At 40.8% G+C, this 18,190-nt stretch overlaps 1 protein-coding gene across 20 annotated transcripts in view; it reads left to right on the forward strand.

Annotated features, from left to right (window-relative positions):
- EYA1 (EYA transcriptional coactivator and phosphatase 1) overlaps window positions 1–18,190 on the forward strand; it is a 229,512-nt gene that overhangs the window by 122,659 nt on the left and 88,663 nt on the right. For 19 of the 20 annotated variants that reach the window (XM_075920528.1, XM_075920531.1, XM_075920529.1 and 16 more), the window contains 3 exons: window positions 11,715–11,792; window positions 17,626–17,695; window positions 17,979–18,124. In XM_075920528.1, coding sequence (XP_075776643.1) covers window positions 11,715–11,792; window positions 17,626–17,695; window positions 17,979–18,124 — 294 coding nt within the window. Of the gene's footprint in view, window positions 1–3,616; window positions 3,704–11,714; window positions 11,793–17,625; window positions 17,696–17,978; window positions 18,125–18,190 lie in introns of those variants that run through there. The other variant, XM_014577737.3, reaches the window with a different exon arrangement.

Consider the following 18,190-nt stretch of genomic DNA (forward strand, 5'->3'; position numbering starts at 1 on the left):
ATATGGATAAACTGTAGATCCACATTTTTATATCCGTGCAAGGCTCTAATGATTAGTGGGTCAATCAAAGCTCAGATTAAGGTGGCCAATAGCAGAGAAGCCAAAGTTGCAGTGCTTTACAGTGGAGTTGATTTATTTTTGTTGGGTTTTGAAAACTAGATTGGAAAATTGCAACATTCCTGTGGTGATAGAGAGAGGTGAGGATCAACGTTATTCTAAAGCCACTGTGCCTAAGCAAGGCAGGCCCCCTGTTGCTTCCCTGAGCTCAAATGGCAATTTTGGCTGTCAGGCATTAGGGATTCAAGCTCAGTAAAGCTGATGGGGGACACACGGTGACTTTTGCTGAACTAGTTCCTTGGATCAACCCAACACTCAAAGATTACTCCTGGGGGAATTCTGCAGGATGGTACATCCACAGAACCTCCCTCCCGCTCCCAAAATTCCTGTGCTTTTGGTCAGGGAAGCAAAGGAAGATGTGCATGGTAGGGGCAACCATGGGGGCAGTTTTTGAGGGGATTGTAGAGTTGTGTGAGGCATTGGGGAGGTGAGGCATGGGGAGCACGTAGAGTTATGTGTGACTGCCCTCCCTCCCCCTTTTCTGCAAGCACAGAGCAGCTCAGCTGAGTGAGGCTGCATCTGGGCTCTACCGACTCTGTACCTGAATCCTGCCTCCTCAGTCCTAATGCCAGTTGTGCTCCCATTTTGTGTTCCGGAAGCCTTTTTGTTTTCTGTGCAGCAATGTGTGTCCACAGTGGGGCTGAGGAAAGGGGGAAATGTGGGATGGGGGTGGGGAGAAGAGGAAGTGAGGCAGGAAGGGCCAATATAATAGGGCAAGGGAGAGGTATGGGGCAGTGAGGGACGAGGATGAATTAGCGAAGAAAGGGGGATGGGAAATTTTGGAGGGAAGCAGGAGCCAGGCATGTGTCATGCCTTCGCCAGCAGCTGGGGCTCTCCTGTAAGCAGGTCCATTGAACCCTCATCCTGCCAAGCATCCTCCCCTACACCTTGACTTCCTGATAAGTTCTCTAAACCCCCATCCTGCGTTTGTACTAGATGGCAGTCTGCTTGGCATGTACACTCCAGAAGAGGAGAAAATGAATGCAACCATCAGTTGTTTCTGTGGGAATATAATTCTGCTGTCATAAGAGCTTAGGTCCGCATTTCTCAAACTGTGGATCCCGACCCTCCGGGGGATCGCAAGCAACTTAGAGGGGGGTCACGGTATCACAAAGTTTGAGAACCCCTGGCTTAGGTGATTCTTTGTTTTTCTTTGTTTCTTATATGATTACTTGTGACTTCCTTACATGAACATTATTTTCCACAGTGCTATAGCTGGAAGGCTCACTAGAGTGGATGGCAAGGACCCTGATCCTTCCTATACTTACACACATCCCTAACTCCCTCTTTTTAAGCATCAAAAAATATTGGTCCCTAATTCTTTTCACTAAAGCTCCTTTACCTTATCCTGGCACTGTGAAAGGGTGTACATTGCATTTGCATCTTGTTTATGAAACTTTTCAGCTGCTAGAGCAGTGTTAAGATGCCAATGCACACTCAGCATTGCAATCCCATGTAGACTGAGAGACCCATGAGTCATTTTCAAAATGACTTAGGCCTAGTTTATACTTAAAGGTGAGGTGGTTATAACTACATAGTTCATGGATGTAAAAAGATCCATATCCCTGAGAGATATATCTATTTTGATCTAAGCACCAATATAGGCACAGGAAAACCAATGAAAGAAGGTTTCTGTTGACCTGGTTACCATCACTCTAGAAGGTAGTGTTCCTGTACCAGAAGAAAAATCCCTTTCATCCATGTAGGATGCACGATTATGCTGATTAAGCTATGGCACAGCTATGCTGGTGTAATCCCTGAAGTGTAGATGTAGCATTAGGCACTTGGGAGCCAAAGTCAGTAGGGCTATGTCTAGACTGCAAGCCTCTTTCGAAAGAGGCTTTTTTGAAAGATACTTTCGAAAAAAGCCTCTTTCGAAAAAGAGCGTCTAGACTGCAAGCGGAACTTTAAAAAAAGCAAGCCGCTTTTTCGAAAGAGAGCACCCAGGCAGTCTGGATGCTCTCTTTCGAAAAACCCATTTGCATTCAAGAATGCCTTTTTTCGAAAGAGCACTTTTGAAAAAAGGCGTTCTTCCTCGTGAAATTAGGTTTACCTCCGTCGAAAGAAAAGCCGCATTCTTTCGATTTAATTTCGAAAGAACACGGCTGCAGTCTAGACGTAGGTGAAGTTTTTTCGAAAAAAGGCTACTTTTTTCAAAAAAAACCCTGAGTCTGGACACAGCCTAGTAGTTTAAACAAATAGTGTATTTCAAGGATAAATTTTCACTATTGTGGTGTTTGCCATTTTGCAAAGAAACTAAAAGAGAACATGTATCTTTCTTGACCTTGACCAGAAATAATACCATTTGAGAGTCAGTCTATTTGCTTATATATTAATGGAAAACTTTTGGAAACTAGTTCAGATTATAGTATGGAGATAAGACTGCATTAGATTAAAGACTACTGAAGAGGAAGAATGTTGAATTACCATAAGTTCTCTGAATTTTCAAATGAATTTTAGACTTAGATCAGATACATAGAGGATATTGAACTAAACCAGGGCTACTCAATATGCGGCCCATGTGTGGGAGCCAAAACAAAAAGTAGTCACTGTAATGGTCTTTTGTTGATATGCGTTTTAGTAGTTAAATTCCTGGACTGTCATTGCTCGTTAAAAGTGCTGTCATATGGAAAATCAGGTAAATACCGCATTTTATTAATATCTGCAGAACTGACTTAAATGGGGCCTGTGTGTTGTGTACTCTTGCCTTAATCTTTGTATTCATGCCCATCAGTGTGAAAGAAACTATTTGTATATATTTGCATATATATTTGCATGTATATGCAAGCACACTTAAGTTGAGGTCCTTGGCATGTGCTGTGAGGTATCATTGTGGCCCCCGGGGCTTCCAAAGTTGAGAAGCCCTAAACTAAACAAATGTTGCTGTGTGATTAGTGCTAGATATATGAAATGATATTTCAGAAAGATGCTGTATCACTGAAAGTCTGTATCTCTACTAGCATAGCATTTAATTGCTGATAGAGTGTGTCATATTGGGGAATCTTATTACATATATGTAGAAAATTATCTACATATGTATAATGTTAATGTATGCATGTGAATACCTACAGTACCCTATTACCAGAGCCAAATAATGTATAGCAGAGAAGGAAAATAAATAATATAAGCAAAGATTTGGAATGAGATTCAGAGCTGATGAAGTAGTGAGAGAGGTTATTCCAGATGGCAGCAATGGCAGAATAGAAGGCTCTTTTAATGTGTATACTGCAAATATAATTTTAAAATTAGATATAGACATATGGTTATGCTACCTTTGCTGTAGAAACTGGCACTGGAATGTCAAAGAAATTCAAGAATAAATATTTTTGCTTAGTTTTTGCTGGTTCTAGTGACAGGTTCTCAAATTTCTAGGCTTATACATTCTGATATCTTCCTTAAATTTTGTTATTAGAAAAGTCACGTCCTTAAGTGAACTGGCACTTCTTAAGAGAGGAAAGATTATTTTGCTGAAGCTGTTAAGTTTGATTTTTTGTTCTAGGTCTAATGTAGCAATGCTTCCTGATATAGTTCCTTGAGATCAAATAAAGAAGACAAAATTGGACCCCGATTCTGCAATTGGATCTGTGTGAGTAGGTGCTTAGGTCTGTGTAGAAACTGAATGTTTTTAATGGTGCTCTGTGTGCCATGGATGGAGAGGGCTGCCTGCCAAGATCAGTTTTGCAATCGAGGTCTTAGAGTATAGCTGTTATATATGCTTTTTTGAGTGTAGGGTATATGTATTTAAGATTAATTCAAAGTTAATGTTATAGTTAAGGTGGAAGTGCATTTTCCATTCTTTTCAAATAAAGAAAACCCTACTTTTATTTCAATAAAAAATCATGCACTCGCAAGTGAAGTGTTCCAGAAATTAAGGTTTGTACAATTGCAGTAACTCATGTGTATTCTCTCCATTTAAATGTTAACTGCCAGAGATACAAGGTGGGTGAGGTAATATCTTTTATTGGACCAACTTCCATTGGTGAGAGAAACAAGCTGTGTGGACCTAACTACATCTACCATTAACTCTTTACACCACTCCGGAGATGGTGTTACTAAATTGGCGTGGAAAGGCACTTATGTCAGCTGGAGCTAAATTTAAGTGATGATCTTCCCTAGCTAAGTCAACCTAAGGCATCTCACATTGACCTGTCCATATAGTATAGATTGCATCTCATTTGTCCTATGACTGCTGAATTGTTAACAGGCCACTCTGCTTTGAATGGTCCCTTTCGGTATGTGCTAATTGTGTACGCTACACAATTTATTTTACTTGCTGTGGTTCGGAGTACCTTTTCCAAACTTGAAGAGTAGCTCAGTGTGGCTCAAAAGCTTGTCTTTCTCACCAGCAGAAGTTTGGTCCAATAAAATATATTATTTCATCACCTTTTCTCTCTAATATCCTGGGAAATCACATAGCTACAACTACTTTGCAATGAACTAACAGTAATATCATCTCCATTAATGTACGATACCTGTAGCTTGAAATAAGCTATGAAATTTGAGTGATGCAACATCCCTAAATCCTCATGGAATGAGGTTTATAGGAATGTCGGAATAGCAAGCTTTAGAAAGCTATTTTATTGTATAGCTTTTTTTAAAAGTAGCGGAGTAGCTATTTAGCATACCAGAAGTATCCCGAAATAGCGCCACTATGTAGATGCATCCTTGAAGACTAACAATTTTCCATCTTTAAAAATTTTTTAAAAATAGCCTTAAGGAAGCTTCCCAAATCTATAGTTAATAATAGATTTGTAAAAAGTGCTTACTACCTGATATCTTCTATCATTATTTGTACATTTGAGTCAGATCATGCTCATGAGTTGTGTTTTATAGCTGTTTCCCTACTGGTGTTCAAAAACTAACATACGAGCAATTCTAGATAAACTTTTAAAATATCTAGGCACAAATAGTGTCCATTTAATTTATATTAAATAAAAAGTATTCAGCTAAAGTAGCTCAACGTGCAATGAATTTAATGCTGCATCAGCAGCTTCGCTAACTGTGTGTGTTTGTGTCAGTGATGCAGCTTTCTGAACTCCTTATCTGCTAGCCTTTTGCTTTCGACTAGTAGTCTGGTTTTTGTTTTCATGTTTTTTTAAATCTGATTAAAATGTCAGGATAATGGGGAAGGGAACAATTGTACAAAAGAACATTTGGCACAGACGTTTCACTTGCATGGATTATACAGATTTATTTGATTTACAAACCAAATCTAAATAGCATGATGATGATGCTATTACTTAGCGGGGAATATTTGCCGCAAAGAACCCACCTGAGTTCTATTCCTACTAACTCCTACTAACAGCCTGGGCATGATTCACCTCTGTTTTAGTGCGGCTTTGTGTTACTAGCTTCACTAGTGTGCCTTCTCTATGAAGAAAGGAAGAAGGAGGGATAATACTTCACTTACCCTAAGTGGTGGAGTTGATTCAAGTGATATTGTTCAGAATGGTCAGCCAGTCCCTTTTTCTTCCCTAGCTCACAACTGAATGCATGGTTAAAAATTATGCAGGAAAACTTTCAACATGTGTTCTGCATCGTTGTGGTACCACTCCCAATGGTAGCTCAGTTACATGCTGTGAAGGCTTAGAGCAGCTTGCCGCTGCTGTATTGTATGGGAGATAGAGAAACTAGAGACCACAGCACATTTAGGAAATATTTATTAGGCAACAAGATAAAAAGCAGCCCATACAGTAAGAAAGAACGGTACTGTGCTTGCTAGGAATAGATTAATGTACCATGACTTTCCCGAGTTCTGCTTCCTTGGACAGCTACATTTCCACTTGATAGACACAGATCAGTGAAATGCTGTTCTAACCGATTTGCACTTCTTGTTTTCTATTCCAAGCTCAGCTTTTCTCACTGCCCTCTTTTAGCTTTTCTCCTTGAGTTTCTGGGGGAGCATTCACCACTTAGGAGGTCAGTTTGACTTTTGGATGGGTTGGACATCCCTCTCTGCAGTCAGAATCCAAGGCTGGCTGTAAGTGATTTCTGCAGGCTAGAATGCTAGGCTATCATTTCTAAATTCATTGTTTTTCATATCAAACGATGAGCTTCCAACGTTACTTTCTTAGGAACCAGGTAGCTCAAACCATGCAATTGCTTGCTGACATTTTGATAAAACTGTGTCTGCCTGGGGGAGGAAGGTTCTTCAGTTCCTATTCATTACCATTAAGTTACTGATTAACTGCTACATGAAGCTCAGTGAGGGCCATGAATCTTCCTAATGAAGGAATTAAAAAGCTTATTTGTAAATTATGCTTACAGGTGATAGTCCAAATCAGGAGCTGTATTGCACCCCCACTTTCTTATCTTTATTTTCAAGAAAAATAACAGTTAAAATGGGAGATATCCTAGAGGAATTTGGAGTAAATTGTGCCAGTCATCAGTTGGTTCTACATTTCTTGCTTTGACCATGCAGCTCCCCATATATTTTATATATTTGGTGGTTCTTTATTTTTAGGAAGCACTGTATATGTTAGAAATAGTTTAGAAATGTAAAAATGATTGCAGTGAAATATTGCTCATGCTTTAAGTCTTAGGGGTGAAATTAGACTTTGATCAATTTTTCCTTTAATGGCTCTAACAAAAATATGAAACCCAGATGAAAGGAAAGCAGCAGATACAGTACAAAACAGGTTTTTATTTCAACAGTAACTATGGTGTTTTCTTCCAGTGAGAAAATTAACATCCGCCCACCAATGGTTCTTTGTAGAAGAAATTATATGTAGGAACCCTGGACTGTGAGAAGTACCTGAATTGCTGCAGATGCCAGCAATACAGTGGCCCAGCATCTCTGAAAATAAGGTTATTTTATTGCACAAATCCACAAAGAGGGACAGAATGGGCCTCCTCAATCTTGAACAGCGGGGCTCAGACAGTTCTAGTGTAAATTAGCTTCTATCTAGTTCAGCTCTCAAGCAGTGTTCAGCTTTTTTCTTTTAATTTTCATTCTTTTTTCTTTTTTTCCTCCCTCCCCATTTCTTAGCCAGAGAACAAATTACTCAGCATCATTCTTGTGTGAATAATTTCCTTATGAAAACTGGGTTAGAAAGAATCAAAATGTAGGTCAGGGTGGTGTAACACTTATTCATAGAAAGTATGGCATTATTCATATAAGTATAAAGGGGCAGGTATATACGATGCGGAGAGGCAGCTTGGTCCAAGTGGCTAGGGTATTGGTCTGGTATTTGTACCAGGACATCTGGGTTCTATCCTGGCTCTGCCACTGATCTACTGTGTGACCTTGGGGTAGTCATTGGACTCCTTTTGACTCTGTTCCCCTCCCTTTCTCTAGTAAGGGATTTTTTTTCTTGGAATAATTTAGGGTATGTCTACACCTCCACCCTAGTTTGAAGTAGGGTGGCTAATGTAGGCATTTGAACTTGCAGATGAAGCCAGGGGTTTAAATATCCCGGGCTTCATTTGCATGTTCCTGGATGCCGCCATTTTTAAATGTCCTGTAGTCCGGACTAACTGCCCCTGGCTACATGCGGCACGGACTAGGTAGTTCGAATTAAAGCTCCTAATTCAAACTACTGTTATTCCTCCTGCAAGGAGGTTTAATGGTAGTTTGAATTAGGAGCTTTAATTCGAACTACTTAGTTAGTGCTGTGTGTAGCCGCGAGCAGTTAGTCCGGACTACGGGGCATTGAAAAATGGCGGCACCCGGGAACATGCAAAGGAAGCCCGGGATATTTAAACCTCTGGCTTCATCTGCAAGTTCGAATGCCTACATTAGCCACCCTACTTCGAACTAGGGTGGCAGTGTAGACACACCCTTATTTATTAGAAGTAGTCTGGGTGTAGTGCAATCAGTGCCCTAGAGCAGGGTTTCTCAAACTGTGCTCTGCGGAGCCCCAGGACTCTGCAAGACATCTCCAGGGGCTCCACGAGGTTGACAAACTGGAAACATTGATAGGTACAACACATACAATCAGTGGCCCACTGAGGTTCCGCATAAGTACAGCACATACAATTAGTGGAACGCTGGGGCTCTGCATAAATTTTTACGCCTGTAAAGAGCTCCGGAGCCCAAAAAGTTTGAGAACTGCTTCCCTAGAGTTTATAAACTTTTCATGGGCCTAATGTTTCTCTGCAGGAGGTAGAGACTACAGACAAAGAACTCTGTAGGACAGTGAAAAGAGGGTAGATAGAGAGAAGGAGAAGCTTGAGGGATTAGGGATAGATCCTTTTGCCCAAGGTCAAGTAAGTTGGAGAAAGGTATGCACAGAGTTAGGGGGGAGACAGGGGCGCCAGCTGTCCCCCTGGAAACATTATCTGTCTCTCTCTCTCTCTCTCACCCGTTTCCCATGGCTAGTGGTGTTGTGGGGAGACCCGTGCCCATTTTGCAACCTCCACCTGGATTCCTACTAATGATAGTTCGAATTCCCATGCAAAAACATTTGCTAAGATGGATTTGAAGTTGTAGATATCCATTTACTTCCTTAAAGTGTGGTGTATGCAGAAAGGCTGATATGATGAAATGTCATTGTAGGATTGCTTGTGGAGTATTAGTGATTTCTTGGCAAAGCCATTGCCTTTAAGCTATGCCCATAGTTACATCCAGGCTAACTTAGGGCCAGATCTATACACTGCCTTCTACTTGAGGATGTGGGTACTAATGGTGCATCTACACTGCACCATTATTTTGATATAACTAGTGTTATTTCAAAATAATGCGAGCATCTACACAGCCATTCCGTTATTTCAAACTAATTTCAAAATAACAGACGGCTTATTGCAAAACCTGTAAACCTTATTCTGCAAAGAGTAACGCCTATTCCAAAATAGCTATTTCAAAATAAGGCGTGTGTAGATGCTCCACTGCTGCTATTTTGAAATAGCCCCTCACCAGGGCCATTCTAAGTTATTCCTCTCCAGTGCCTCCTGGGGCTCTAACCTGATATACTACGTCTAAATTGGGGAAGCCTGCCTCAGACTAATTTTGAGGCTCCCCTGCAGAGTAGACGTGCTATTTTGAAATAAGCTATTTTGGAATAACAATTTGTCTAACCTACTCCAGAATAACTTATTTCTAAATAAGTGTGCTGTGTAGACATAGCCTAAGTGAGGTTATATTAGACTAACTTAAAATAGAAATAACAATTCTGTTGATGAAGCATGAGCCAGAAGAGAGACTCGCTCTCTTGATCTTAAGAATCTGTATTGGCTCTGCCATGCAAACATTTTTGTCACTAAAGAAACTGCAGGCTGAAGCAATGTAAACTGGGACTGTCCAGACCATGGATGTCCCTGCAGCGGGGCTTCCCAGCTCACTGCGGCTGGGCTTCCCAGCTCACTGCAGCTGGGCCATAGCCTAGCACATGGCAGTGGGGCTGCCTGGTGGAGCCATGAGCCCCTGGTGGGGCTAGGGACCTGGTAAGTGGTAGCGGGGCTGCCCGCCGGGGCAGGAGCCCACAGGAAGCTGGGCTGGAGGTAGGGATGTTGAGAAGCGGGTATTGCACTAATCATAGAATCATAGAATACTAGGACTGGAAGGGACCTCAAGAGGTCATCGAGTCCAGTCCCCTGCCCTCATGGCAGGACCAAATACTGTCTAGACCATCCCTGATAAACATTTATCTAACCTACTCTTAAATATCTCCGGAGATGGGGATTCCACAACCTCCCTGGGCAATTTAGTCCAGTGTTGACTACCATGACAGTTAGGAACTTTTTCCTAATGTCCAACCTAAACCTCCCTTGCTGCAGTTTAAGCCCATCGCTTCTTGTTCTTGTTAGAATTGCTTCTTGTTAGAATTTTTATCGACTCCACGATTAGTCGATAAGGGAAGAAGTGCTCATTTCCAGCTCGTGCCAGGTCCGGAACCTACCCCTGCTGTGGCTCTGCAGTTTAAATGTAGTAAGAGCTGGGCTACCTGCCCGCCCGGCTTTTACTACAGTTAAAATGCAGAACCACAGTGGGATGGCCAAATCCCTCATGTCTGAATGGTCAAGTCCTGAAGGTGCTAGACCAGGGAGCAAAGTAGCTGAATACCGACAAGAGTTGCTGAGTAACAAGTTATTCTTACGTGGTCACTTTTCAAAACAACATTCTGAAAAGAGGGCATTGGGAGTTGTCTGGGAACTTGACTGCATTTGGGAAGGAGGAAACTAAGCAAACTGTTGGTGCCCCTTTGTGGCAGTTGTCCATTGCAGGTCCTCCATGAGAAAGGGATATGGTGATCAGATAAATGATTTGGTAAAGGATTTTAAAAGGTGGTCTTTGTTAAAGGAACAGAAAGGGTGGGGGGGATTCTATGAATGGTATGGCAAGGAGCCAATCCTTCCTTCTTATAGCCCACCTTAACTCTCCTGTCAGGGAGGGGTGTGGGTGGTAATGTCCTAGGAATACATTGGCTGGGGGACCTAGATGGAAAAAGAGGGAGAGCTGGCAGAAGTCTATTGGGTGGTCATTGAATGACTAGTTGCGCCTCCCCCCCCCCCCTTGCTGCCTGTATCAGATAGAGGTAGTGGAGGGGGGGTACTTAAGAGCAGCAGCACTTCACGGAGCCCAGAGTCAGCTGCTCCGGGTGGCGCTGCTGCTTTGAATGCCATGGGGAGCCTAGCATCAGGCTCCTCACAGCATTTCAAAGCAGCAGTGCAGTGTGGAGCCCAGGATCAGCTGGGGACTCCAATGGGGGCTCTTGTGAATTTCAAAGAGTAAGCTCAGCATGGAACCTGGGGCCAGCATGGGACTCATTTCAAACCAGAAGCACCCATGTGGAGCGCAGAGTCAGTGGGACTTCCCAGCACTGTACACTTTTATTGGCTGGGTAGGCTCAGACCTCTGGGCCCAGAAGTTGCGACTGATTAAAACCATATCAAACCTCTCTTGTTCTTCTTTCGGACAATAGTTGGACAATCAATTCAGAGCAGATTTTCTTCTTTGAGAAAGAAATTAGAACTGATTGGAAAATAGGGGTTTTTTCCATGGAAAATTTCAGTGAAAATTGAAGAGAAGTTTGTCTAAATTTTTCATGAAAAATTCTGATTTTCCATGAATATTTGAATACAGAAAACTATTTGGTTTTAGCTATAAAAAAACCAGTTAGTTGTCAGATATCTAATTCTTCAAATTATTGAAATATTCAGCTGAACTCATATAATTTTCATGGAAAATATTGTTTGGATGGAAATCCAACTTTCCATCAAAATATTTTGAACAAAATCTTTTCAGACAACTTTGGAAGAAACCCATGAAGAAAATGCTTCAATTTTTGTCTCGTTCAGCTCATTCCTGAAAACTTACTGCTGCAACCTATAAACAGTGACTCTCTGAATTATTGGCAATATACACCTTAAAATATGTTGGTTATAAAAAATTAAGAACAACAGTAGGATTGTACAAAGTTGCATGGGGACTCATTGGTTGATGTATGCATGATGATATCTTTGTTTGTTACAATTGCTCTTATTCCTTGGGGACAGAAACAGATCTTTTTGTGTGCGTATTTATATTTACACAAAAATACAGGTAGCAAATATTTATTAGAAGGTTGTGTTTTAGTGATATTTTGTGAATAATGTGGGTGCATGTGTATGTGTGCATGAATATTAGGAGCACTTAGAATATGTATTATTTATATTTCTAGTTAAAACAGAACCAATGAGCAGCAGTGAGATTGCTACGACTACAGCAGACGGGTCTTTAGACAATTTCTCAGGATCCGGTAAGGCATAAATAAAGACATTTTTCACTTACTATTTTTTCTCTCTCGCAGTCTAAATCCTATGTGCAGTTAAACATAAAAGGTTTGTACAGTCTGTAGCTTGCTCATTCCATTTGGCCTTCACAGGAGTTGTCCCTGAGTAAGGGATGTGAGATCATTATTGATCTCCATGAGTAACTTGTGAGTGGCACTCAATATTTGGGCATTATTATGGCCCAAAGTCATGGGTGGGAGGAGGGTTTGTTTTGTTTTCTGATGCATATTAGATCCACATCTGCATGCTCTAGTTTGCATTGTAAATGGAATGAAAGTCTAAAACCATCCTCCCTTCTTGCTTATCTTTATGATGCTTCCTGAATTCTAGCTATTCCCTATAATGTGCAGATACTCACATTTGCCTATTGCGCTAGTAGGTCTATAAAAGGTGGGCAAAGGCTGCACATTAATCTGAAATGTGTGAACTGCCACTGTTATTCGATATTACTGTCTTTATTGTGTGGAATTTGGACCTCCCTCTGAATTCATAACTTGCAAGCATGGTTGCAAAGCAATGTGATAGAACTATGGTAATTATAATGGTAATTGCAGACTCATTTTAACTTTAAAGATTAATTTCTAAAATTGACCAGATGATGTGTCTTGATATGCTAAAGAATGGGCAACAATTGCGTATAATAACTTCAAGCACATTCAGAGTTCTAAAGTAACATTTTTGAACTGAAGAAGATTGGGAATTGGTTGCACATTACACTCTATCCCCGTTGAGCCATGCAAGGCAAAGCAGATGGATTCTGGCTGTAACTAGCTAGCAACTCATTCCCTGATTGAGGGGAGCTGCCAACTGGTATAAACCCATCAGAGGCACCTTTTATAATAGCCTGCAGATTCATGCTTCTCAGTGTAGGATACATTTGAGGGATATGTAGGAGATCAGAGTCTTGTTGTATTGATCCTCTGTGGTGTAAGATATATAGGCATAACTTCCAGAGGATCCTGGCCAATACAGATGTTGGATCTGCGCCAAATTGGGCAGATATAACTAATTCAATGACAGCCTCTGCTGTATAAAATAGAGCTTGGATGCAGGGAACAGTTGAGCCCATCACATGAACTTTAGCAGTCCTTGGAAGATTTGGGTACTAATAGATTGACTGCTCTGAAAAATACAGTCTTAATTTTATATCTCCATTTTTTCACAGCTGTTTGAAAGCACATTGTGTGAGAACCCTGTTAGGTTGTAAATTTACAGTCTTGTAATAAATGTACATCACATAGATTATATGGCTGGAATGTATTTTCTTTGGGCTTGAGACAAATAAGATAAAGATTTTTTTTTCTTGGTTCCTCTTATGTTGACTTTCTTGGTAACAGTCACTCAGAAATAGTTCTGTAGTGCTGAAAACAAATCTGTATGCTTCATAAGGACAAAATCAGATTCTGCCCAACTTGACTGTCTCAGAAATTATATCAGGTGGTACATTGTGTATGATTTATTTGATCCCAAATACCTGACAGTAGGCATGTAATTTTCTAGTTGATTGAACCCAGGGTGAGATATTTTATGGAGGTTTCAGCCTGAAATTGATTTCTTCCCAGTGAGGGACTCAAAAGATATCATGGACATAGAGAAGAAATGGGACCCAAATAGTAACCCGAGAGGATGCTTTCTTCAGAGCTCAGCAGCCAAAGCTGGGGAGCAAAGCTTGGTGGCCAGGAGCTACTTGTATATTTTCAACAGGAGACATACTTTAAACTTTCTTATAAAGTACCGATCTTTGAATAAAGATAGTGGAAACATGAACAGTTTGCTAAGGTGGAGAAAAAAAAGAAATCAAAAAGCCTAAGGCACAAAACAAGTTACAAATAATAAGGGAAATGAAAAGTAGCAAGAAAAAGTTTTATATCAACACACTTTAAAAACAGGAGAAAGACAAAGGAAAGTGAAGGTCTTCTATTTAGTGGGAAAGTGGAGAGCTAATAATTGATGATTTCAAGGAGGCTCGGGTGTTTGATGCCTATTTTGCTTTGGTCTTCAATAGTAGATGAATTGTGATCATGTATTTGACGCAATTAATATTAACATGAAATGGGGAGGGGAGGAACATAAGTCAAAGCAGAGAAATAAAAGGTTATAGAGTAGATAGATATAGTCAGGTGAATAAGACCAGACAAAATTTATTCTGTGGATCAGCTGATGTATTCTCAGGACTATTCGTGGTTATCTTTGAGAACTCATGGAGGACATGTGAAGTCTGAGAGGAGTGAAGAAGGACACAGTAAAAATATCAACATTTAAAAAGAAGAACAAAAAGGACTAGGGAAATTATAGTCCAGTCATCCTAACTTTGATACCTGGAAAGATGCTGGAACAGATTATTAAGCAATCAATTTATAAGCACCCAATAATAAAGTTATAATAACTAACATGGATTTGTCAAGAACAAATCATGCCAAACCAACTAATTTCCTTCATTGCTAGGGTTACTGACCTAGAGAATAGGGGGAAACTATAGAAGTCATATATCTTCGATTGTAGTAAGACTTTTGATACAGTATCACATGACATTGTCATAAGCAAAGTAATGATATGTGGTCTACATGAAATTACTATAAAATGGTTACAGAGCTGGATGAAAGACCGTATTCAAAGAGTGGTTTGTTGTTGAATTAAGAACATGTATTTAGTGGGTGCCACAGGGGTCTGTCCTGGGTATGGTATTATTCAGCGTTTGGATTTATTACTTGGATAATGAAGTGGAAAGTCTGTTCATAAAATTTGTGGCTGATATCAAGCTAGGAGGGGTCACAAGCAGAAGAGAATTAGAATTCAAAATGACATTTACAATCTAGAGAATTGATCTAAAATCAACAAGATGAAATTGAAGAGGGGGAAGAGGGGGGCACTTGGAAGAGGGGGAAGTGATCAGGAATAGTTATCATGGATTCACCACTGGCAAGTCATGCCTGACCAATCTGATTAACTTCTGTGATGAGATAACTGGCTATGTGGACATGGGGAAGTCAGTGGATGTGATATACCTTGACTTTAGCAAAGCTCTTGATACGGTCTCCCACAATATTCTTGCCAGCAACTTAAGGACATATGGATGGATAAATGGACTGTAAGGTGGATAGAAAGCTGGTTAGATTGTCGGTCCCAATGGGTAGTGATGAATGGCTCAATGTCTGGTTAGCGGTCAGTTTCAAGTGGAGTGCCCCAAGAATCAGTTCTAGAGCCGGTTTTGTTCAACATCTTCATTAATGACCTGTATGAGGGGATAGATTGCACCCTCAGCAACTTTGCGGATGACATTAAGCTAGGGAGAAAGGTAGATACTTTGGAGGGCAGGGATAGGGTCCAGAGTTACCTACACAGATTAGAGGATTGGGTTAAAAGAAATCTGATGAGTTTCAACAAAGACAAGTGCAGAGCCCTGCACTTGGGATGGAAGAATCCCAAGCACTGTTACAGGCTGGGGACTAACTGGCTGAGTAGTCAGTTTGGAGGGCAGTTTGGCAGAAAAGGACCTGGGGATTACAGTGAATGAGAAGCTGGATATGAGTCAACAGTGTGCCCTTGTAGCCAAGAAGGCTAATGGCATATTCGGGTGCATTATGAAGAGCATTTCCAACAGATCTAAAGAAGTTATTCCCCTTTATTCAGCACTGGTGAGGTTACATCTGGAATATTGTGTCCAATTCTTGGCCCCCCACTACACAAAGGATGTGGACACATTGGAGAGGGTTCAGTGGAGGGCAATCAAAATGATTAGGGCTCTGGAGCACATGACCTACCAGAAGAGGCTGAGGGATGTGGGCTTATTTAGTCTGCAGAAGAGAAGTGTGAGGGTGATTTGATAGCAGCCTTCAACTTCCTGAAGGGAGGTTCCAAAGAGGATGGAGAGAGGCTGCCATCTGTCGCTACTGAGAACAGAACAAGCAGCAGTGGTCTCAAGTTACAGTGAGGGAGGTGTAGGTTGGATATTTAGGAAATACTATTTCACTAGGAGGGTTGTGAAGTACTGAAATGGATTACCAAGGGATGTGATGGAACCTCCAGCCTTAGAGATTTTTACATTCCTGCTTGACAAAGCCTTGGCTGGGATGATTTAGTTGGGATTGGTCCTGCTTTGGACAGGGGGTTGGACTCGATGACCCCTTGGGATCTCTTCTAGCCCTATTATTCTATGATTCTAAGTGCGGAGTTTTAAACCAAGGAAGGAAAAATCAGATGTACACCTACAAAATAGTGAATAATTTGGTAGTACTGCTAAAAGGATCTAGGGAATACAGTAGATCACAAAACGAATGAGAGTCAAGCAATGTGATACAGTTGTGAAAAAGACTAAATCAATCTGGGGTGTAATAACAGGAGTGTTGTATGTAAGACCCGGGCAGTAATTGTTCCATTCTACTTGACACTCATGAGGCGTAAGGTGGGTACTGTGCCTATTCTGGGCACCACACTTCAAGAAAGATGTTAACAAAGCCTCAGAGGCACGGGACCCCGCCACGGCTGCGGCTTTGCTCCCGGTGTCCCTGGTCTGCTGGAGACGGTCCCCAGCAGACCAGAGGCACCGGGAGCAAAGCCGGGGAGGCGGAGGAGCAAAGCTGCAGACCAGGGAGACGCGGAGCAGCTTTTCTCGCCCCGGAGTACACGGGCGGCAGGACCGTGAGGTCCCGCAGTCTGTGTCCTCCGGGGCAGGAAAAGCCCCGGCGTATAAGACGACCCCCGATTTTTGGGGGATGTGTTTTAGCATAAAAAGTCGTCTTATACGCCGGAAAATACGGTATTTATTTATTTTGTTCAACAACTTTGGTCCCCTTCCCCCCTTTTTCCCCCTCAACAGAATTTTTTCCACCCAGTGGGTTTTTTTGGGGGGGGGGAGGAGGAGGGAATTGTCGGTATTTTTGGTTAAACCATCTGGAAACCCTATAGGTAAGTGGTTCTCATCCTTTCCAGACTGCTTTACTCCTTTCAGGAATCTGATTTGTCATGATTTGATTTGATTTGTTTTGTCTACCCTAAGTTTGACCTCAATTAAAAACTACTTGCTTGCAAAATCAGTGTACTATGATGCTTCTGTATTTTGGTATATATTACTGAAAAATTGCCTACTTTCTCTGTTTGATTCTATAATTATAAAATAAATCAGAATATAAGTATATACTTACCTTTCCAGTGGATAGTATATAGAGCAATATAAACCTTTCATTGGATGAAATTATTGTTTGTACTGATTTCACTAGTGTGTTTTATGTAGCCTGTTCTGAAACTAGGCAGATACCTAGGTGAGTTGTGTAACCCCTGGAAGACCTCTGCATACTCCTAGGAGTACATATAGCCCTGATTGAAAACCACTGGTCTAGGTTTACTTGGTCCTGCCTTAGTACAGAGGGCTGGATTAAATGACCTCTTGAAATCTCTTCCAGACCTACATTTCTATGAGTCTATGATATTCCAAACATTAATAAAATATTGTGCTGAAATATCAAAAACCTTTGAAAATATGAAAGGAAATATTTTCCATTTAATTATTTGAGAATAATTTGCTTCCCATCAAAGTGCTGTCTGCCTGCAAGCAAAAATAAATTATTGCTCTGGAGTTGTACAAAGAGGGGCAATTTACTCAATAATTTAATTTTTAATATTGAGCATTCTTATACTTGTACCTGTCCCTATTGAAACATTACTTTCCAAGTAAGAATATTGAAGATATTTGGACTTAATTAAAACCAAGTTAAAATTCTGACATTCCTCTAGCAAAAAACTAAAACTTAGTTTAGATATGTGGGTTTACATTTGGATGTGCTTTCCTTTCTCCTTGGGCAGCAATTGGAAGCAGTGGCTTCAGCCCAAGACAAACTCATCAGTTCTCCCCGCCACAGATTTATCCTTCCAAGTAAGTGTTCTTATTTAAATAATGATAATTGAAATAAATAAGCAGATTGCAACCTAATTTAGAATCAGGATTGGATTATTCTGCTCAGTCTTAGTTTAACTGAAAGCTTATTCATGACAAAGTGCATGATTTTATTTTAGCTAAATTTGTATTTTAAAGATTATTTAAGAGCTTCTGTTCTCCCCTGCAGTCGATGACCATGTGTATATAATAAGACTGTCAATTAAGACAAATATCTGTATGTCTAATACAAATGGTATTTTCTGTCATTTGTAATCAATAGCAGACCATACCCACATATTCTCCCCACCCCTTCCTCACAAACTATGGCTGCATATGGGCAGACGCAGTTTACGACAGGGATGCAGCAAGCTACAGCTTATGCCACATACCCACAGCCAGGCCAGCCCTATGGAATTCCTTCCTATGGTGAGTAAGAGTCTGTATCCATATTAATTAATTCTCAGGTAAACATTTTTACCCAGAGGGTTGTAT

This window comes from Pelodiscus sinensis, chromosome 2, assembly GCF_049634645.1.
Source record: "Pelodiscus sinensis isolate JC-2024 chromosome 2, ASM4963464v1, whole genome shotgun sequence".
Taxonomy (NCBI): domain Eukaryota; kingdom Metazoa; phylum Chordata; order Testudines; family Trionychidae; genus Pelodiscus; species Pelodiscus sinensis.